Genomic DNA, 23,371 nt, shown 5'->3' with positions numbered 1-23,371 from the left:
TGCACTTACTAAAATTAAATGGTATTTTTTAATTAGGTAATTCCATCTTTAAATCTTTTGAGAAATCAAGAGATCTAGTTGATTTTGCTTATGCACTGACTAAAATTAAATAGTATTTTTCAATTAGTGGTAGAGAGGATTTGGGATTATAGCTTGGAAAAAGTTCTCTGTTTCGAATGAGATGCTAATACCATGGAAGCTAGTCTGGTAGATGGAGGAGATGAAGAAAGTTTTCTTTTCTTTTTTGTTTTTGAGTTTCTATCGTCAAATTTATTATTTTATTTTTTTTCTCTCTCATCCTTCTTACTATAGACAGTAGTGAATCGCACCTATTTGTTATGATAACCATCCACCCGGTTTTGGGCCGTTTCTATTTTTGCAAATTATAAATTATGGCCCATATACTGAAAATGGACTGGACCAAGCAACTAAACATCTTATCCTGGGTCTTATTCCTTGTACAGGCTGGGGAATCTATGCTGCCAAACATAACCTTAGGTTAAGGATTTGAGTTTACTATCTGTTCAAGTTGTAAAAAAAATGGCACCAGCATTCTGGTATAGTGGTATGTGCCTATGTCCAGTACTCCAGTGTCCAGTAGTGTGCCAAAACTTACGAATAGTTCAATAAGTAGAGCTTGATCACGGTTTATAGAAATGAAGTCGAAGGTGATGTTGGTGCTTATAATGATGACCGTTTAAACCCATTTTCCCAAATCCTAATTATTAACACCAAAGTTTCAATTGCAGTAATCAGGCACCGGTCCTTAGTTGTCCCAGGGATGATAGCAAGGGAATTTCCAGTTTCCAATTGCTAACCACATTCAGTTTCAAGTGCCTGCTCGTCTTCTCTTATAGTAGCTTTGAGCTTCATATACATGAATATTTAGCACTTTCTGCTCCTCTACTTGAAAAGGACTTGCAAGAACACAGGAAATATGCAAATAAAAAGTTCAAAAGTTCATGTTAAAATGCAGTTTCAATGTAGAATTAGCACTTTGTCAAGGCTTGGAAGGGTTGAAAATAGACTTATCTAATAGCTCATATGGCGTCCTCCCTGAGAAGATGGGTTTCCTTTTCATAGTTCAAACTTGGTGATTGATTTTATAGGTTTTCTTCAGGTTAAACAGAACTCTATACGAAGTTAATGGATGCGAGTATGAGACAACAATAAATAAGAAATCAGTAACGAGTGTAAGGTTTAAGATGTCTCATTTTCACCTTAGAGTCTTGTACATTTCTAAGTTGCCACAGTTTTCCCTGAATTTCATGCATTATTATCAACTAGGAGCAAAAACATTCAAAAGGGGGCCATAGCTGAATCGCTTGTGCATTCAAACTTGGTTACTATAATTTCCATTAATAAGCTGCCGACAACAGGGAGAGAATAATTTGCGTATAAAGATGGCGAACTCCCCGATCACAAATCACCCATTTCAGATCCAATATACGAATTTAAATAACATAATTAATCAACATTTTGGGGTAAGACGCATAGTGGGGGGATCACCAAAAAATCGCCTAAGGTTCAAGCAGCAGTGCTACACATCACTTGCCTGTGACAAACACAAGACAATACGAAAGCAATCAGTTTCTTTTTTCCCCAGTCAGACAGAGCTCAAAGTAAGCAATATATCTTTTGTCATCTGATGAATAGCAAAACTGATTAGTGAACAGGAAATAAGAGATTTTAAGGGAATCACTAACCGTAGTTTTGCTGCACCTTTGCAAACTTGTGAACGGTTTTCACTAAAGTACCATGTTTCACTGATTTCAATGGTCCCATGTGTCTGCAACAATAGGTGACCCATTACAAACAGCAAGTGAAGAAACATATATAACAAAAAAAGGAATAAAGGTCAAGAAATCAGTAATTGAACAATTATATTTGAAGTTTTTGGAACAAAACAACTTGAATCATCCGAACCCAAATGAGCATTGGTGTGTGTAACCATGCTATGCATGCCTTGAGAAAAACCAATTTCCAAGCAAAAGCTAACAACATAAATAATATTATTTTGATAGCGCGCCTTAGTAAAGACCGATTCCTATGTCAGAGCTAACTGTATATTTTACTAATAATCTTTATAGCTATAGTCATGTCTAAGACCCTATCGTTGGAGGCTTTTCAGCATGTAAGTTGTAACTATAACCACGAACCAATCTCCTGCGTTGGAATGTCAAGCTGCAACACGAATTTCATGTATTCTCCACACTACTCTTTTGTTGACTTAATCCAGCTGTTTAGTCATATCTGCTGTAAGCATTGAAGACAGAGTTGTGAAGCAAGTTACACACCGAAATTCTGGTGTGGGTTATCTGGCTTTCACTCGCTTAACATAGTCGTCAGTAAGCACAACAACCCCCATCAAGCAGAAAAAGTTGAGGACTTAAGATCAAGTTTAGGGAGTTGAATACTGTGCCGAGTGTATGTGTAAAATGTTTTAAGGGTAACACTAACCCAGACTCGTAGATTATTCATTCAAGGTGCCAGAATTATCTCAATTCCACAGGTACAGAAGAAACACTCCACAAGTATATTCAATCACAGATAGTTCCAGTACACTCCTAATTACGTATTGTCTTTGTAAGAGTCAGCAATCTTGCTGGCGCTTCAATGACCATAAGATGGTGACGTGAGATCAATAACGTACTGGATGTTTAAGTTGTTTTCAACAAATTTCTTTAACTCTCTCAACTATGGAAATGATTAAGACTAGCTAGTTATCCATAGCAAGGTTAAAATACAGTTTTATTAGGCAAGTGGCTCCGTGGTTCCTAGTACTGTCGAACGTGGGTCTCGTCTCCATCTCGTGATGTCTGGGACATAGGGTAAAGAGCCAAAGGCTAGAAAGTCACGAAATGGTGAAGCATTCAACGAAATAAGAATTCATCGAGCAAAGATACTCACACAATCACCGTATACCGCATTCTCCATGCAGGAAAGCCTAAGTGACACCTCACTGGTCCATAAACTAGAAGCAGATTGGGTTGTGGCCCTCCACAACCTAGAATACAATAAGAAAAATAAATAAGTAAATAGAATGGGAAGCAACAAAAGCTACAAATGCACTGAGCAGTAAGGAAAGGGAAGACAAACCTACAGCTCTCAGTGCCTCGCCCATGCTTTCTTCTGTAAATGTTGGCTCATCAGAAACTTCTAAATACTTCGTACAAAGATGGCTAGCAGCTTTAGCAGTCCCTTCTTTCCCATCTGAGATTGAAAGGAATTCCAAAGTCCTTTGTGTTTCATCAAGACAGGAACTCTTTTCGCCGTCTTCCTGAAAAACAGATGGCAAGAATGATAATAATAGTGAGCAACTATCTCACACAAATAATTCCACGTTCAGCTCTAGGCACATTAGCAAGGAGCATCTGACAAATAATTCCACGAATCTCGATGTAAGATTTGATGGTGTTGATGTAGGGAGAAGATTTGACTACTTGTTCGAAAAGGTAAGTGATTTTGCCAGTTAAGTAAAGTTCTTAATGTCAAGGAGTAGATATGGTAATTACACGTGTGATTGGTACCTTGGCAGGAAAACGAGTCATTATTAAATTCGGTATATTTACAATTATCCAAACTGTTTTTTCTAAAGCTGAGCGCCTGAGCACATTGTTTTACTTTTTGTGGAATTGTTGTTTTGATTCGTGACTTGGAACTTATCCGTACCCTTTGAGTGCTGCTACACTCACACAGAAAATTGACACATTTATCCAACACATAGATATGGTAAATGATATATGTCTTATATCATCGTGCTACACGTCATGTATTATCGCGCTACACGTCATGTATCATTGTGTAAAAAAGTGATACATGACATATATCATCCGCCACATCACTATATGGGATGAATGTATCAATTTTATGTATCAGTGTAGAATTATTGGTACCCTTTTACCTAGTTAGGAGTTTTATTGATTTTGTTAATTAATACTTCTTTTGCTCAGTTTTTAAACAAGATAAGTAGTGTTCATTCCATCTTGATCTTTTCTGATTGCTTTAACTTGGAAAAGAAAGAAGAATAAAAATTAAAAAAAGAAAAACAATATTTACTAGTGTGAAAGTTTCTAACCATGTAATACTAGGATTCTGGGAACCTTTGAGTAACATGGGATGTGGAAGTTGGTTTTTCGACTAAAAGGAAGTTTTAAGTCCGGGGTCATGTTTTAAAGCAAATATCTTCATTCATACTCCTTTAATTAGGTAGATAGGTTGCAAAATCTGGTTTATTTGGACAATTTTAGGTTTTTCCTTAATTATTCATATTATATATACTAGTAAACGGGCACGTGCGTTGCACGTGCTAGGAAAGAAAATTGGAATGGAGAAAATCAAAGGAATGAACACATGTAAATTAGAATAATAAATAAAAAACTTCAATAAGGAAAAAAAACACTTCAATACGCTAGTTGTATTCTTTGTTTGATTCCATTTTTGCCGCTCTGCCATGTTGCGAATAAATATATTTGAAAATGTATTTAACCGCCTGTAATTTAGTCAATATATCATTGTTAGTGCATATGTCAGAAACTAATTTACCAAAAAAATAAGTATTAATTATGCTAATGAAGTTAAAAGTTAACATTTATGCTGCTAGTTGTGTAATTATCTTGTCGAGCATTTAAATGTGATTGAGGAATATTGTTGGATTCATATGAGTGTATTACCTGTAAGATATAAGAATATTATATCATGGTGTGCAATATAATTGTTATTCTACAATGGAGAATAAAATATCTAAAACAACTGTAAGAAGAATAATATTTTTTTTATCATTGTCTTTAAAATGATCCAGCGAATCCATCAATTCTTTTTTTGGTCGGTTTAAATAAGTAGGTAGCTTGGACAGATAAAGAATTTGTAGCTAGCTAACAAAATCAATTTTTTTTTTTAAAAAAATTTAGAAACGATCACATTGGGAAACAATTAGAAAAATTGCATTGGACACTGTTAATATTTGTTCTATAGATCTATTAAGTCGGATATAATATGTGGAGTGTATTGAATGTATAAATAATAGCTTTTCGGAAGATGGCTATGTGGCAAGATTATAATTTAAAAGCTTTCAATATAATGTGGATCTTATTTTATGTGTATGGAGATTGAATGATTCAAATGATGGAGTGTTGATTTTTTCAAACCATCTGTATGAAGGCGACAAAAGGAAGAAATTATGGATGCCAAAATAGAATTTAAAAAAACCAATATAGAATTTAAAAGGGTTGACACTTTGACATTCCCAATTGACTCCAGTTAAGGCTTTAGTGACACATTGAATGTCTCCAAATAGGTGTACTTGTTGCAGTCCTAGCCATTGTGTAGTGTTTTTGTATAGCTAGATTTATATATAGTTTTTGGGCACACTCGTTGAGCATGAACTGGTGAGGTGGTTTTGAATAATTGCTTCTATATGACGGAGGATGTTGGCTCTGGCATTTCACAACATCGATCTGTTGACATGATGACATGTGCTGGAGAACGTAAACATAACCAAAAATTTGAATTTTAAAACAAAATCTTCCTTGTGTATCTCAAATACATGGCAGCAAATTAAAAAATGACAAAGATATGTTGGCAAATACTCCCAGCAAGTAATATGGCACTTGGAATAGCGTTTGGCAGTAGAAGCACAACTTTATATATCTGATCACCACGATCCAATATGTTAACTATTTTACTTGTCAAAGCAATGACACCAATCCCAAATATAAGAAGCACTAAAAGTCTTACAACTGATATACAAATTGTTGTTTTTATTCCAAGTTTACAATCATTTAGCCATTCAGCAAGCATGCCTGCAAGAATTAGGATAACTAAAGGTACGATGCACCACTCAAAATTTCTAGACTACATGTGAAGAAGGATAGAGGAGCATCATATCCAAAAATAGATCCTTTAGTGGTAATAGAGATGCTATGTTGGGGATTGAAGGATATGTTGTATAGTCCAGTGTTTGTGATTCCGAACGGAATCTCGGAATTCCGCCTAATATTTTGGTTTTTCAAAAAACCAAAATTTCGAATATAGAGTCTAAATATTGATTATTTTGAAACCAATCGAAATTCTAAATATGATAAGGGTCGAAATTTGATGAATTTTGGTTTTTGGATTCGTAGGAATTCTGAGAATTCTGAAATCCCGAACTATAGTATAGTCCAAACACGTTTTACCCTTTATTCAAACCTTCTGAAAGAGCCCACCAATGTTTAACACTATATCTTCTGTAATGTTTTACGTTTTAAGCTTTTCCCAATGCCCCGATTAACTCAGAATGGGTCAAAATTAGGGCCAAAATCCAGTCTTGGTCTGTTCAGTCCCGAGGCACCCACGCGCCACGTCCAAGTTTGGAGACATGAAAGGGTGGCGAACCTTGACCCAAAATTACAATGGAATTTTTTGAGCTGGTCCATTGCACTACCTTCAGTCTTCACAGGTCACTCTCTCCCTCTCCCTCAAAACATTAAAGTATACAACGAAACTGGAGATAAGTTAAATTAGTTAATGTATTGCTTCTTGAAGTAGAAGCCTGCTAAATGGATTTGATTTTTCGGACTTGCAAGAATAATGATGAAATAATGTATAGAACAAAACATAAACATCTCGAAAGAAGAAATAAAAAATTCATTAATCTTCGGTTGACTTGAGGGTTTATCTCTAGCTAGCAATCTCTTTTGTGCAAAAGGCAGATTCCGTTGTTTTAATCCTAGTCCAGAACCTCACACCCTTCGGATCTGGCTGGGTGTCATCGAGAGGTCGATGCGACCACCACAGAGAAGAAGAGCATTATTTGGAATAGGATATTCATCTCTCCATGATTCAACAGGGCCAATGAGGCTTCGAAGATAAAATCACGACCCAAGTCTTGACGAGCCCAGTCTTGACCCTTATGTTCCACATACCAACATTATCCAAACCCACGTAAACTGCACTCCATGACTTGGATACACCTCCGCATTTAAGAAGTAATAACAAAATGAATAAAAATGTTGGGTTATAGGCCATGACTAAAAAGGTTTACATAATCTCCTTAAAATAGCTTTGTTGGAGTCCAAACAGAACGCCATCCTCCAATGGGAATGTATATACATAACCTATCCTTCCATATGAACATTTTAAAAACTAATGGATATCATGTTCTGCAACTCATGGGCCATGCTCAGGAATGTGGGCAATCAATGTGTACTGAGAACCATTCAATATTTTTATCGCATTGTGATTTGCAAAAAAACAGTGAATAAGCTTCCCTCCTTGTTTAAGCGGATACATGGGTTTGCCTTGGTATAGAGAAGGTAAGAAGATGAAGATAAGAAACAATGACTCACTGGTAACCTGCCCCAAGCATCCATAGCTGTCAAGAGGCTAACAATATCCATATCCCATATTCTCATATACGTTCATTCCTTCATGCAAATAACTATTTCCAGTGTATCAAATTGCACAACTCTGCGGAATATTTGTGAAATATTTGGTCTGTTCTCCTCACAGACCCTTCACTTTTATTACATTCAACAATGTAAGACTCCCTTAAACCAAAGCGCCTGAAACCTAATAAAGAAAACTCAAATTATAAATCACCTTAAAAAATAGTAGAATGAACCTCGAAAATGACAGGTCGTGTCAATAAACCTCGAGCCTCCAACACTGCAAGCTCTTGTTGTGCACCACTTACAGGAGAATTCCTGACGTAATTAGTGGATTTCTGAATTTTTTATGTATTCTCCATTTGCACAAAAAACTACATCAAATCGAGTAAAGAGATTTGATCTGTCCAGAATTTAAGTTTGGTGATAAATTTCTATAACCAGCAATTCCTTACAACTTATTTTTTGTTGTGAAATAGCTCTCCAGCAAGTTACTGATGGAACGGAAAAGATCAAAGTTAAAGAGCAAATAATTGCTTTAAATCTATAAAAATGAACAAAGAAAACACAGAAGATAAATTGAAAATCACTCCGTAAAATGTGCCAATACCTATTACTGAGTGAAAGTTGAGAATGACTGGCCAAAATTCCATTATTTGTCCACATGATTAAACTTTATACTTTAGCCATTGGTTCAGACTCGCCATAAGAAAAAGTTAATCCCAAATCACATAACAACCGTCAAAAAGTCTCCATACTCTCGGACCCATTTTATTTCAGCCTAGACTTTTCATATAAATATTTTTCCAAAACAAACCAATGAATTTATAGCAACTGGAATCTCAAATAGCAAACAGGTGAGTAACACATGCAACTAACGTTGCAAACTTCCAATGTGATAGTGATATTTCTAAACTACAATGGTATCAACAGAAACCGCCATTATAGACATATAATAGGCAATCAAGGCAAAATATGTGAAACTTCGACTATATGCAGCACCAAAATCAATCTTGTCTTCCGATCCATACTTCAGAATTTAGGCACTAAAATCAATCATACGGGACCTAATTAGAAATTCATTTAGAATTACTTAAATGAATTACTTCATAAATGATTCAGACTCGCCATAAGAAAAAGTTAATCCCAAATCACATAACAACCGTAAAAAGTCTCCATACTTTCATGACCCATTTTATTTCAAAATAAACTTTTCATATAAATTAAGACTTCGCACATTGTTCGAAAGTAGTGACAGACACCATTCTTTTCTTTTTGACTTGCTTTCTTATAATAGTTAAAAAGCAATAAAAGATACAACAACTTGTCTAAAACTCTTAAAAAAAACGACATAGACCGCTAAGGATATGCACAAAATGCTTAGCACGCATGAGGTCATCTGCAATGGTATGACATTGGCTCAAAACAAATAAATAGACTACTCAATTTAGCCAATTCAAAGCAGAGCTGAGCTAGTAACAACAATGACAAAGAACAACAACATCAAACAATGCAGGTTTAACCAAAGATCCTACCCATCCTTTCATAGCATTTCCATTTAGAAATGTTACTCTTAGCTACATCCTTCATACCCAACAAAAAATCCGAGTTAAGAAATCATTAACTGTGATGTTAGCATAATACATGCACTGATGGGAGACGTACCTGCCTTAAGAGAATGTTATACAGTTTGTCCTTTGCTAGTTACTTCTTTTGGGTTGGTCTCTCTTGGAAATGCCTATGTTTAACGATAGGGACAGAATGGATAATTAGAACCCCCAACACTAAATGAGAAAAACGAAATTATTAATTACTAATCCACTACCCACAACCTTTCAAGGCCAAATGTTTGAAACCCTCAACCAATCAACCATATAACAAACAAATAATTAAATAAATTAAAAAAAATGAAAGGATAACATCAAATTTGTTAAGGAGGTCTAATATATAAATGACTTTTATTAGTAAAACTATTATTAATTAGTTTTTAGCTACTTAATACCAAATTTTCAATTACAAAAACACTATAAGTAACAATTCTCATTTGATCAAAATATACATTGTTTACATGTCCAATCGCACATGAAAGTATGAAACACCTCATAAAGAAAACTGGTAAACAGTATATGGCATTCACATAAAAAAATCAAGGGCAATAGTAGTGCATACCTTGTCAATAGTCTGTGTTGTAAGGGCATACAGTGGGGGAGCCACCAATTTCTTCTTGACAGGACAATCCTCATTTCCAGCAGCTTCAGCTTTCTGCATGGCAGCCTGGAAAATGGAGAAGAATGGACGTATTCAGGGCTATAGCAACTAAAATTTGGGCAAATAAGCTAACCAAATCATATTAGCAAAAGAAACGAAACAAATTAAAGACAACAGTATGAGATCATGACCTTGATGTGAAGAACCCCATCCATCTGAAAGCAAGAGACTTCTCCACGTCCTTGATAACTCTTCTAAGAATGTGAGGCCTCAATTCCGTGTGAAGATTTAGCAAGCTAGAAAGCATTATAGATTTCAATATGGTGTAGAATCAGATGTTATAACATAGAATGAAGCAATCTCACTCAGTAAAAATGGCACTGAAAGAGTTAGGTGTGACATTAGACATGGAAACTGACAATACCTCAAGTTCATTGAATGAGCTCAAGTTCTTGTATCTCTCAACAAAGTCCTCCTTATTCTTAAACTTCTCAGACTCTAGGAAATGAAGCAGAGCCCTGTAGGAGAATGGTATAAGCAAATTACACAAACATCCAGTGTCATGAATCACAATTACATCTTGAAGGGGTAGAATGCACTATGGTAAATTTAGGAGCAACTAATATATTCTACCAAATAAGGAAACCAATCAAAGAATACATTTTACAAAACATTTCTCACAAAATGTCAAGTAAATAGAGGTAAGATGACATGTATATAAAGGTAAGATGTGAAGTATATAAAGGTGTGTTTCAAGTTTTAAAAAATTAAGAAAATGGCATCATTTCAGGTTTAGGTGAATATGAAGGATTTGCTTCAATAGGCGCCAATAGTACAATGCTCATAAGCATTACTCCAATGTAAATTTAAATTTGCATATTATTTAATATGCAAATTTAAATTTACATGTGAAAATAAAACTATGTAAATTTACATGGGACTTATGACGAAATTAAAATTGAAAATGTGTTCTTGAGCCGAAATAAATTATTATTGGGCTTTGTCCTTAGGCCGTAATCTTTGTAACAAAATCGACGTGGAACGGTAGTGTCATAATATTTATAACTAAAACAAAAAAGCAGTAACATCATTGATACAAAGTCGAATATATATATATATATATATTTGAAGGGAAACAATGACTTTACCTGAAAAAAATTGGCTTTGACCTTGGACCGAATCCCGACATTATTGGGGGCTTTGTAAATGTTCTTCAAGGCTGGCTCTGTAACTTAAAAGTAGTTACCAATGTAAGCCTGATTGAATGCTTCACTGTCGACTGCAACACACCTGTACATTTCATTTTTTCCAATAAGCTTTTCTCTTTTTCCAAGTGAGTGAGGCTTTTCCATATGACAACGATATTTAACTCTGAAATGCATCAAATAGAACTACAAATAAAACATACCACCGATACAATTGCATTCTTTCAACGGTTCAAATAAGGTTTGTCCATAAGTAATCCTATCATACGTGAATTACGGTTCTACAATGGAAACACAAATCAGTCTCAAAAGAATTGAAGAGAGTGTAGATATGCTAAGAAACCTATTGGGCTAATTACCTTGGCAGCTGTTAAATAAATTGAAGGATCAGGCTTCAAGTATTCTTAAGAGGCACTTCCGTGTTAGCAATTTCATGAACTTGGTAATTTATTCAATAGATATTTTGGTTGTGGACCCTCATACCAAGCCCTCAAATTACCGCCTCTTCTAGTTCAAATCTCTCCTGGAAAAAAAAAATCAAATTTGCAAGCAAGCAAGCACAACTAATAGTGTAAAAGTTTTCTGCAACATATATCTACAGGTCATAAATAAAATTCAATTATATCCTTCTACCAGGGAGCATCCTGAGCACATTACAGAACACCATATAAAATTCAGCAAAGGAAAAAACCTACCTGCAAGAAAGCAATCAAGACCTTGAAACCACTCCTACAAAACACACCAAATAGCTGTGCATCAATAACTGAAGAAATAACCACGCAGTATACAGGATAGTTGTGTCATGGTTTTAAACAAAAAATGGATGCAAAGAAATATAGCGGAAAATGATCATATGATAGAATACAATCATGAATGCATGTAATATATAAAAAATACGTACACCACCACAATCCATAAAACCAATAACACTTTTAGTAGTATTGAACATTGTAATATATACATAAATTTCTTTGCTCACTGCACAAAGTTGATTGTAGTTTCAATGACAATGTCGAACTATACAAACTCACCTTGTGCAAATGGTTGCCATCTTCTTTGATAGAAATTTCATATTGATGTCGCCGGTCTACTGTTGCACTACTCCCTATAGTAGGAAAAAAAAATTGGACTTTGGAAAAATTACAAAGACATGATTGGAACAGAAGAGGAAAAATTACTTTTGAGCTAGCCTGCCAATAAGATTGAAATTCAATGAAAAATTACTTAACAATGTTAGAAATGGGGTTTAAACACTCTGAAAATGCGGTTTAGTAAGACGAACTACCAAGCATCAACAAAAACAGGGTAACATTTCTTTTGAGTATAATTCAATGATGTACTTAGGTAAAAGATGTGCCATTCGATAGGGAATTAGTGTTGTGCAATAACTACGACGGTAAAATACTTGCGAAGCCTTAAGCTACATAGGAGAAAATCATCTTAAGCCTTAAAGTGACTTACCCGTGCATATCTATTGACTTACCCATACATTTCAATACCATAATGGGTGCTGCTTGCTCCTTTTGAAAGGAATGCATCTAGGTATGTGCTTTAGTCAAGCACCTATGAGGTAGATTACTAAGGATGATTGAGTATTACACAAATTCAAGTTGGAGACATTTATTGTACAATAAAATGGAAATGAATGAAAAAATGTATATTTAGATTGGCTTGAGAATACCTTCAACAGAAAAGCTCATCGGAATGATTATGATTGAACGCTATCCAAAGTTTATATTCATTTCCATCTTTGTATCACGTTAACAAACACTAAATTTTAAAAGGAGGATTAATTAAAAATGGTAATACTAAAGAAAATGGTAATAGATAAAGAACTTAAAAAATTAAAAAGGACTAACTTACCACTTGATGTCGTCTCTTTCGTGAAGAACTGGTGTGCAATTCATAAATTCGAAACATTCTGAGTATTAAATTCAATTCCAATAGAAATTAAAAATTAATATGTGTTGCCTAAATATGAAACATACGAAGAAGAAGAAGAGAAAAGACAAACCTGGCGGATGATCGAGTTCTGGAGAATTATAAGAATGGAAGTCAAAATTTCAGTAGTATATCAATACCATTTCCTGATCCTGTGAATATAAAGACTAAAGGACAGATTCTAGATGGCAGTCCTAGCGTGGCTATCTCGATCTTGAAACAGCAATCACTGCAGCTTCCGTGGAAGCCAGAGAAGGATACATATAAGATGTTCCCAGTGAGAGGAAAGGTGTTGAATAACCAAGACTTAGATAACCTGAAATTTAATAGTAGAAAAGATTCACGCTCTTATCATTCTAACATACAAAAGTTACACAACACAACAATCTGTAAACATTAAGAAAACAGGGCTATTGAATGACTACCAATAGATTGTCGAGTGGACTATACTTTTAATAGTAATGTATATCGGTACGTTCCGCCACACATCAATAGAAGAGTTTTTATTAATATTAGAAGTATACATGGATTCATGAACCTTGAAAATTGTTCTTTGAGAATGCTTAATTCATTGGTCCATTCGACTATACAAACAACAAAGCCGGTAAGGAATCCCCTATGTGGCTTCAAATGAATCTGGTGAGACTGATCAATTACTTAACAACATTAACCCGAGCCTGAGTATTTAAAGTAGAAAAATGAAGATTTTAAAGAATGCAATATTAGGTGACGCACACGGATAGAAAAAGTATGGTGAGTGATATAATACAGCAGTAAAGAAAATGAGAAGGTTTGGGGCAATAAGAGATGGTACCTACGTTTTCGTAATCCATGTCTCCAACAATAAGCTCATAGCCATACAAAGACACCTTTTCATCTAGTATCTGCAGTTTACAGAATTTCATAAAAAAAAAATGAATGTAAGCATCTGTACTACTGGATAGGGCCTGAATAAGGAGGTACCTTATCTAGCAAAGGCATGCTTTATTTCTGCGCCTTGTGGGTGTGAGAGAAGAAAGTGTAAGACCTCTCGGGAAGAATCATCTCTAACTGAAGCCAGAAAGAAAAAATTACGTAGTGATCTGTTGATGAGTAAGTAGAAGGGCAAATGAATTGAAGTATGCACCTTTGGGTGTTTGATGCCTAAAATAAGACCGCATTCTGATAGATCATGTTATAAATGACAGCCAACATCCTCATAAAGAGCGTCATGATGGATGCGCTTAGTGGATGGCTGCACGATTATGCGTGTGACACCAGTTTTACCCCTTCTTCCGTGTAGAAGGCAAGCACAGTGTGAAGGGGTGAGAGGAGCTCTTCTTTCCCACTTGTTTCTCGACTCACAAAGGATTCCCCAATAACTCCATTTCCAAACATTGTATCCTCAAAACTATCAAATTTAATTAAAAACATAAATAAGGAAAGCTAATTAGATGAATGGAATGAATCACATATATAGATAGATATAGATAATAAGAAGAGAAGAAGAATGTAAGAATCTCACCGGATGATATGGGTTTTAATTGGGAATGGAGAAGACGAATGAACGGTTAACTTTTTTTAATTCTGAACCCGCCGAAACGGTGTCTCTGTCTCTGTTTACCAAAGAAGTTGACCTTTATAGTGTTATGGGAATACTTTAAATGACAAATTTACCCTTTCAATGAAGAACAAAATGAAAGTGGCTGTCTAACTTTCCGGTACCCTTCCCATTAAAAACTTTGGTGTAAAACCGGAAATACGGGAACTAATTGGGAAATCTGGTATCCGCTTTATATATAAGATTAGTTTCTTTCTCGTTGTTTATAAAAGCGAACATTTTTAGATTTATTTAGCAAGACGAGAAATGATTTTTCTATGTTGTATTTTTTTTTTCTATTAACCAGGAAATGTAGTTTATATTATTTTTATATTTAACAGTAGTCAAGTGGTAAAAATCACAAGGACTCGTATTATGCATGCTCTATGAGCGTGTACTTATACGCCGTGAACGTGTCAACCAAATTCTATCAAAAACCGAAATATGATGTATCACAGAAATTTATATATTAGATTAAATTTAATATATTTATACAACAAAAAACTTTGTACATAATAGAAAAAAAATATTACATTATTATTATTACTTCATTTTGGCTCCCAAAAAAAGGTATTATATTATTTTTTAAACATGAAATAAAAATATAGTTAAAAATAAATAAATAAATACAGATGGAGAAAAAAAAAATGAAGAAGAAGTAAAAGTAGAGTTTTAGGATTTGTAAAACTTATGGAAATAGAAATGGTAAAATAATTGATTTTGTTAAAATCAAATATGGTATTAGCACATGTGAAAGAAACGTGATGTGGGAAAATGTGATATGGAGCCCACCTACTTTTTGCACGCAACGTGGCAACAAATATAACAATAATCTTAATTACATGTTTGACCCTACAATAAAGCAATTATTATAATTATATATTCATAGTACTTTAGAAATTCATGATATAAAATAAGGATAAAACCGTCCAAAAAATGACCAAGAGTCCCACATTTTTTATTATTTTTCAGTATTCCAATATTATAGAGGTGGGATTTTTAAAATAGTAAAGATTTGTGCCCCTAATCCGTACTCCAACTGAGGTACTTACATATGGCCTAATACATTGTCTGATCTTGTAGTATGAAAGAACAAACCAGGATTTGGGATAAATCTCCCTCCACTCAAATTGTTAAGTGAAACACCCCCGTGAGCAAGCAAGTACATTAAACCTCCTTCTTTTTTAAAAACATAAAAACAAAATAAAATCATACGAAAATACCCCTTGTAAAACACCTCCTGGGGTCCTCTTCCTTCTTCTTCCCTTCCCCTCCCTTTTTCAAAAAATAAGAACCATACTACAGGAAAAAATAATTAAATAAAAATCAACGTGTTATAACAATGAAAAAAGCAATGATGACATTAAAAGCTAAAAAATAATACAATATATAATAATTGTTTTTATTCAAAAAACCAAACTTAGTAGTCAAAACCCCCAAAAAAGTATTTGCTTTTCATATTGTGATTGTTTTAGAAACAAAAAAAAAAAATCAATTTTAAAATGAAAATAATATGCAGGTTTTAGACTTATAGATGAAAAACTTGTTTGGTGATTCAACAATTCAAAGTAAATATTGTTATGCAAAAACTGATTTTTGTACTACAATTTCTATGCAAAACAAAATTTGCATAGTATAGTATAGGGGTGGGCAATGGGCCAGGTCGAGCTAGCCCGGCCCTAAACATTTAAAGTCTTTCAGTTATTAGGGACGGGCCAACCCGGCCCTAAAGTCCCCATAGGGCCGGGTCATAAGTCTAAATTTCAAGCCACGACCTCTACCCTAAGCTCTCTTTAACAGGTTTTAGGGCCTGGTCTGGTGGGCCTATATATTTTCTTCTTTTTTTGCATCGGTTTAAAACTTATTTATATTACAAAAAATTTCAAAGATTTGCAAACTCAAAGTCCCACCACTTTGAAATTTGAATAACAACCAATCTAGTAATAATTCTTGATAAGTCCAACAATTTAAAATGCATATCCACAATCTAATAAACTCAAGTACATAGTGACTCATATTTATATTTCAAAATTACAAATGAAAATGCACAAGACACATTTTGAATGAGCTTTCACCGACATAAATCTGTCATTTCTTGTACTCAAATCTCACCAAAATTACATTTAACATTGAAGAACACAAAGACAAATAAGAGTATGGAATGAGTTTTTACCGACGTCAACCTATTTTTTTTCATTAAAGGCTAGTGCCCAAAGGCTCATTATTATTCTTGGCGACTAGGTTAGATGGGGAGTTGTGAGGTGTAATGCGTGAGTTGTGAGATAAAACAATTAGGTTTACAAGTTTTTATGATATAAGACAAGTTATTAGAAGTACATACCGGTAAGTGATAAATTACAAAGACAATGTTATTTTAATTGAAAATATGTAACAAGGAGTTGAATAGTTTTAGTTGTGTATTTTATAGTGAAATTATAACTAGGGCTTGGTTAGGGTCGGGCCTATGTTTGAAACCTTAGCCGACCGCCTTTAGAAGGCATTAGGGCCGGGTCGGTCTTGCCCTAAACTCTGTGAGGGCTTTAGTTGTGAGGGCTTTATAGGGCTTATAGTCGGGTCGGTCAGGGCCGGGTTAGGGTCGTTAGGGTCAAATTCTCACCCCTAGTATAGTACATATGCAAAAATAATTTTTTATATGCAAAAATAAATTTGCATATAAATTTTAAAACTGATTTTTGTACTACAATTTCTATGCAAAACAAAATTTGCACAGTATAGTACATATGCAAAAATAAATTTCACAATGAAAAAATAATTTTATATATAAATTTTAAGACTGATTTTCATACTACAATTTGTATGCAAAACAAAATTTGCATAGTTTAGTTCATATGCAAAAGCAAATTTTCATATGCAAAAATAAATTTACGTATAAATTTCACTATGAAAAAATAAATTTGCATATAAATTTTATTGTGCAAAAAGAAAATCATATGACAAAATAAATTTACATATAAATTTTACTATGCAAAAACAAATTTTCATATGAAAAAATAAAATTGCATATCGAAATAGCCAGTTTTAGCACAAAAAACGAAAAAAAAAAACTTATTACTGTAGGAAAAAAATAGGAAAGTTGAAGAAATAGAATAATCGATGAAGGTTAAGTTTAAAGCTACTTGTTACAAAAGATGAACTTAAAATTTTTAAAAACACAGCTTTCGAAGGATCAATGATTTTTTCAATGTTGAGTTTTATTTCTTCAAATGAAAAATGACGATAAGCTAAATTTGCACTAATCTTCAATTGCGAAACTAGGAAATCACTATTTCAATATTGTTATTAGGGTATATCATAAAAGAATTTTGGTGGGAAAGTTAAAATTAGACCTATATTTTATTTATTTTGTGAAAATAGAAAGATTATTTAGCAAAGCCATAAAAAGAAGGGGTTTATACCATATGGGCGGAAGGGGAGGGGTTTATTTACATGTACCTGGAACCGAACGAGGGGGCTAAGGCCCATTTATTGCAGAACAAACTATATCTAAACTGATTAACCAAGTAACCAGTAACCAAACTAAGAACATACTTTTTACTAAGAGCATCTTTATGTGAGATACTATCCTAGCATCAAACACTAAATTTCCAATAATTTGGTGTTTTTTTATTTTCAGGACACATATTGATGAAAACACCAAAAAAACACCAAATCAGCCAAAATTTGGTTTAAGTTTTGGTGTTGTATCAAATCTCTATCGCGGTTTTTTAAACACCGCGTGGGCTTCAATCACGCGGTTTTCGCAAAACCGCGCTAGAGATTTGGACAGAGAAAAAAGAAGAAAGTTTATGTGCGACACATTGTGCGGTTTATGGAAAACCACGTGGGCTTGGGTATTTAAGATGGGCTTCAGTAGCGCGGTTTTGAGAAAGCCGCATGGGCTATATAGCACAATTTATTTAAAACCGTGTCATTTGATGTCGAATATTTGATGTTTCTCCTGAGATTGGTTGGTGTTTTTTTGGTTTGGTGTTTGGTTTTGTTAAAAAATTTAGTGCTTTATTGGTTTCTCTCCTAAAGATTCTCAAAGAGTGACCAAGAGCATTCCAACTCTATATTACAATACTTAACCACATTAAAAGACAATCCCCTTCAAATATAACATCTAGCTTCTGTTAAACTCAAAAAACACCCAATTCAGTTCAAAGCCTTTCAGCTTTCACTTTTTCAGCGGAATTTGCAGTCACTTCTTTAGTAGCAGCACGCCAGCACCTAGGATATTATATTGCCATTCATGTCTCTATCAACCAACCCCAACATAGCACACTTTTTTTTTGGCTGATGATTTGATCTGCGTCACTATTGATTCCAATTCACCGCCTGATGGTGCTATAATCCAACTACTTGGTGGTGTAGCACAGACGTCAGAAGCAGCAGGTACTTGGAAAACAGCATCCCTTGTGCCAAACTTGAACACTAGTATTCCCGCATACATATATAGTCCGAGCTCTATAAGCCTCTCTATAAAATTATATTGTTCATGAGTTGCACTAGCTTGATATATACAAAACACTGTTTTTTAATCCTGATTTATTATAGAGTTTATAACTATTTAATACTACAAATTTTCATTTTTTTTTTACTAAATAGTACCCAATTTTTTTTCTTGTCTATCAGTACTACGAACTTCCAATTTTGAACTTTCATTTTTTTTACTAAATAGTACCCAATTTTTTTTCTTGCCTATCAGTACTACAAACTTCCAATTTCTCGAGATTGGGTACTCAATGTCCAATTTTTATTTCTGATGACCAAAATGTCCCTACCTATTTTTATAAGTGTATCTTCCTCATCTACCCCTGCCACCACCTCCACCCCTGCCACTACCAACTAACTTTTTATTTTTATCTAAAAGAAGATGGGGTGATAGATAAAGAAAATATATAATCACCATCGGATTCACTCTACTGGGATGGGTTGGATGACCATAGTAACTTAAATGACGGAGTGACAATTTAGAAATTAAAGACATAAGGATATTTTGGTCATCAGAAAAAAAAAATTGGACGTTGAGTACCAAATCGTAAGAAATTGGAAGTTTGTGGTATTAATAGGCGAGAAAAAAAATTCGGATAAGAACAAAAAAAATAAAAGTTCGTGGTATTAAATAGTTATTAACTCATTTATTATACTTATGAGAGGTCGTAAATCAGATTCAGATTCGAAGGGAAATCTTTTCTAGCTTATGAGATAAATATTATTAAATGTCAAAGTTAAAGGGTCCTGTTACTGCCAAACTCCAGTTTGTGTTGGATGCACCAGAAGTTAGGCGGTCTGCGCCCATTGTGTTGGGCACAACTTGAACTTGTACACCCCCCAACCAAATATCCAAGAAACCGGACAACCGGATCCTTCAAACCCACGATCTCGATCATCTCAATCAAGTTGATCTCTTCAAACCCACAATCAAGTTTCTCTCAAGCTTGATCTCTTACACAATCAAGCTCGATCAAGCTCGATCTCTTACACAATCAAACCGGACAACCGAATCTTTCAAACCCATGATCAAGTTTCTCTCAAGCTCGATCAAGTTTCTCTCCACGATCTCACCAAAATCAAGTTTCTCTCACCAAAATCAAACCCACGATCTCGATCTTTTTTTGATATTATCAATACTCATTTCATTTGCTTTTTCAATTACTAATTTCATTTGCTTCTAACATTAGTTTTTTTTATTTTTTATTTCTTCTAATAAGGTTTTCGGATTACGGTAGACCACGAATCGGTAAGCCACTCAATTACCACTTTCATTAGAGAAATTAAAATGTTTTGCATAGCCATGTTCATTATTTGATTATTTAAGAGACCATAAGAATGGTGTGTGTATGTTGACATTATAATGTTACGATTCAAGTATTTGACATGGTCTGCTTTCTAGTTTATACATGTAACAAGTAGTATATTTACCTAGGCGATATATTTTTGGTGACATTATTATCATAGTATATGAGAATATCGGTGCAATATGAAGAATCATTTTCATGCATTCACTACTTTTTGGCTTTCATACTCACCTATGTTTTAGACTTTTAGGTGTTGATCACAAAATAAAAGGTTTCTAACAACTTTTTTTTATTTGGAAAAGTTAATTGAAGGTGTTCCTACCGTGTATTTCCGTTGGGTTTCTTTGAGATTTCCAAAAAAGAGATCGAGTGGGTGATCTTAGTTAACGTGTCGGTCTGTTCATGCTTTTGATGTATGTTGCTAAAAGGTCGGTGAACTCATGCACCATGTTTTTATCTTTGTGCATTGTTCGAGTGCTTGTTTTCTCAAGTGTGAATAGTTTCACCTATTCGAGAGAATTTTTGTGGTGGATTATTCAATTCTAAGTCATTTACCACCAATCCGTCACAAATTCACAACCCTTAAGGAACTAGTGTCTTTGGAGGATCTCATAGTTCCCACATGGGGAATCTTATTCCTCTTCTATGTAAAGTATGAAAATGTGATCCATGGTTCATTTGTCATGTAATCGCCCCGGACTCTGGACTTTATGAGTGGTAAAATGAGTGTACGCTTAAGTCACCGTGGAGACATTTAGTCGAGGCACTTTATATCGTATTTTTGTCGTACATGTTTATGTAGGATCCGATAAAGAAATATGTCATGCCCAAGAGCCAACTAGCGTGAATGGATGGTACCAACTTAGGATATTAATTAACCTTCCAGTTCAATATTCTTTCTTCTTGTTCTTCCCGTGATTGTTTTTCGTTTACTCTCAAGTCTCAACTATAATCAATTGGTTTAGGTTTTGTGACTTTTGTCGATAAATATTTGGTGAGCCCAAATAGATCTTACGCACCATACTTGTGCACGAGTAGAAATGGTGTTTGGTCATCTTGTATTGGTTTTACCAGCTAATCCGCACTTACACTCATTTTGCTTGAATTGTTCTCAAAAGCTAGGCTTTATGCGTATGGACAGTTATTTTCTAAAACAAAATCTCCTTATTCTAGAATAGTGCTCTTTATCATTGCAAATCATCCCTAGAAAACCCTCGAATGAGTAAGGTAAGGCACCGAGTCTAAAACCCGTGAGCACCTCAAGAATGGTCACTATTTTCAAAGGCTCAAACTGTATCCAATGCCTACCTCCTACTCTCCTAGCGGTGGTTTCGGTGACTCTGCTTTCCGGGCTTCAAATTTTTAAGCCCCTTTGAGAGAACTTGTCTAATCACCTTCTACGATTGAAAATTTGAAACAACGTTGGAGTCTTCTTGATTTGCTTTATGTTGGATGGGTATTACATATTCATGATGGTCAACAATCATGAACACTTCTTTAAACGACAAATTTGAGGATGTTATGGTATAGATAAAGTTAACTATAAAAATTAAAAAAATTCATCAACGGATATGAGTTCTACTTTTAGGTTTTTAGCCGTTAACTTGTGAATAATTAGTTTCCTTTCTTGTTTTTAATTGTATAGTTCTTGGCTTCTTGCATTGATACTTGTATAGTTGTATGTCATTGACTTAACTTCAATACAATTATGCCACATGAGCTACCCTAACGACTCGCCATAACTTCTCGTTTGTTTGTGTTTTCCTCTACTGGTAGGACTTATAAGATATTAAGATAGTAGACTATGCTAAGAAGAGCTATGCTTCTTGGAGGAACTTTAGTTGTAAGTTATAACTTAATATCGGTGAGGTTCTTAGAGTGTTTTACTACCTTGCTTGATTGAACCACCGATCATGATGATTGTTGAAAGTACGCTTATATGCTTCTAAGCATGGACCATTTGGCTCGAAACCGGACAAAAAAAGTAGCGATTTAGATTTTAGAGCATATTATCTCAGTAGTTGAAAATGTAGACTATGGGGTTGGTCTCTCACCTTCCTACTATTAGAAAACCGAGATTTGATTCTATTGTAACTTAATGGGAAGTTGTTGCATAATAACTTCCGGGCTTGTGGTAGGTTTGTTACACTATCGTCGACTTCCTAAATGGAGAAGAAGTTGTGCATTTGCTTGTTAGTATTAGAAGTTGTGAATTTGCTTGTTAATAAACAATTTGAATTAGTTGAATGTCTTATTTTAACTCCTATTTATTTTGTAGCAATGCCTCGAACAAAGAATGTGAATGTGAAGAATGTAGCAAAAAGTGTTTTCACGGGTGCTAAGAAGTTGTTAGGTGGGGAGTAGTAGTTCGGTCATGAGGAGCCCGAGAAAAGAGAGAAAGGGCAACAACTACCTCGCTCGGATCATCGTAGGGGATCGAAAAGCGGATGATCCCAAGAATGTAGTAAGTGGTGTAGAGTTAGGAAATCAAAAGAGAAGAAAGTAAAAGTTCGAAAGTGATGTAGATGTAGATGTAGATGTAGATGTAGATATAGATTTAGTTTTAGATTTAGATTTAGATGAAGATGTAGATGTAGATGTAGATGATGTAAATATGGATCGTGGGAAGAGTGTAGTAAATGTGAGGTGATGATGAAGAAGATGATAGTGAAGAAGATGATCTAAGAGGATGAGGAGGACGCGGAGGATGAGGAGGATCTGGAGGATGATGAGGAGGGAGGATGATGATGACGCAGGGAAGTCCCCCCCTCCACTGCACACTGCATTCTCCAGTGAATATTGTGAGAAAGTCCAACAATGACTTGGAGTTCCGCAGAGGTGTTTATGGAGGTGGCCCTCGTGGTGTCACATCCGTTATATGACTATCACGCGGCACGGGCTCGCGATATTTGGGAGGGCAGGTAATATTATTATATATTGTCTATTAGTATTTAAATTTTGTATTATAAACCTTGTGCATATATTAATACTAAGTTTTTGTTGTTTTAGGAGAGTTTAGGGTGTTGAAGTGTCATGGGCACCAACAAGTTGGTACAATGGGATATCGCCGGGAGAGTGTTCAAACCGTTCTAATTTTCATGTGGAGCTTCAAAGGACCGGCTTATGTGCTATGGTCTTAGGTGTATATAGGCATCGATCCCGTGGTGGTCTTTCGCGTTTGTGGAGAGGGTGGCATCCGGAGACCAACACGCTTCATATGCCGCGGGGTGAGATGACAATCACGTTGGACGATGTTTCCCAACTCTTAGG

General features: G+C 34.8%; 1 protein-coding gene and 1 long non-coding RNA gene across 8 annotated transcripts in view; both read right to left on the bottom strand.

Annotated features, from left to right (window-relative positions):
• Positions 1–1,159: 1,159 nt before the first annotated feature.
• Positions 1,160–23,371, bottom strand: part of LEW1 (Undecaprenyl pyrophosphate synthetase family protein) — a 142,907-nt gene continuing 120,695 nt past the window's right edge. For both annotated transcript variants that reach the window (XM_086581301.1, XM_086581300.1), the window contains exons 5-8: positions 3,100–3,280; positions 2,911–3,007; positions 1,707–1,789; positions 1,160–1,555 (exon numbers count right to left, since the gene is read on the bottom strand). In XM_086581301.1, the coding sequence (XP_086437427.1) occupies positions 1,548–1,555; positions 1,707–1,789; positions 2,911–3,007; positions 3,100–3,280 (369 nt within the window). In that variant the 3' untranslated portion in view covers positions 1,160–1,547. The remainder of the gene's footprint in view (positions 1,556–1,706; positions 1,790–2,910; positions 3,008–3,099; positions 3,281–23,371) is intronic.
• Positions 6,992–14,503, bottom strand: LOC147484234 (uncharacterized). Of its 6 annotated transcripts, none has more exons than XR_015206821.1 (17): positions 14,226–14,503; positions 13,848–14,111; positions 13,685–13,771; positions 13,540–13,605; positions 12,795–13,037; positions 12,644–12,701; positions 12,462–12,550; positions 12,264–12,343; positions 11,812–11,885; positions 11,476–11,509; positions 11,140–11,303; positions 10,984–11,061; positions 10,724–10,865; positions 10,000–10,093; positions 9,767–9,871; positions 9,537–9,641; positions 8,866–9,105 (listed from the first exon to the last, which is right to left on the bottom strand). It is a non-coding gene; the product is annotated as an uncharacterized LOC147484234 (long non-coding RNA). The 6 variants fall into 6 exon arrangements; XR_015206819.1 differs by lacking the exon at positions 12,264–12,343 and having other exon boundaries at positions 8,937–8,951; positions 9,033–9,105; XR_015206817.1 differs by lacking the exons at positions 8,866–9,105; positions 12,264–12,343 and adding an exon at positions 6,992–7,551 and having other exon boundaries at positions 13,536–13,605.

This window comes from Coptis chinensis, chromosome 8 (assembly GCF_015680905.1).
Source record: "Coptis chinensis isolate HL-2020 chromosome 8, ASM1568090v1, whole genome shotgun sequence".
In the NCBI taxonomy this organism is placed as follows: Eukaryota; Viridiplantae; Streptophyta; class Magnoliopsida; order Ranunculales; family Ranunculaceae; genus Coptis; species Coptis chinensis.
The sequence above is the reverse complement of the archived record's forward strand: the minus strand, read 5'-3'. Positions and strand labels throughout refer to the sequence as shown.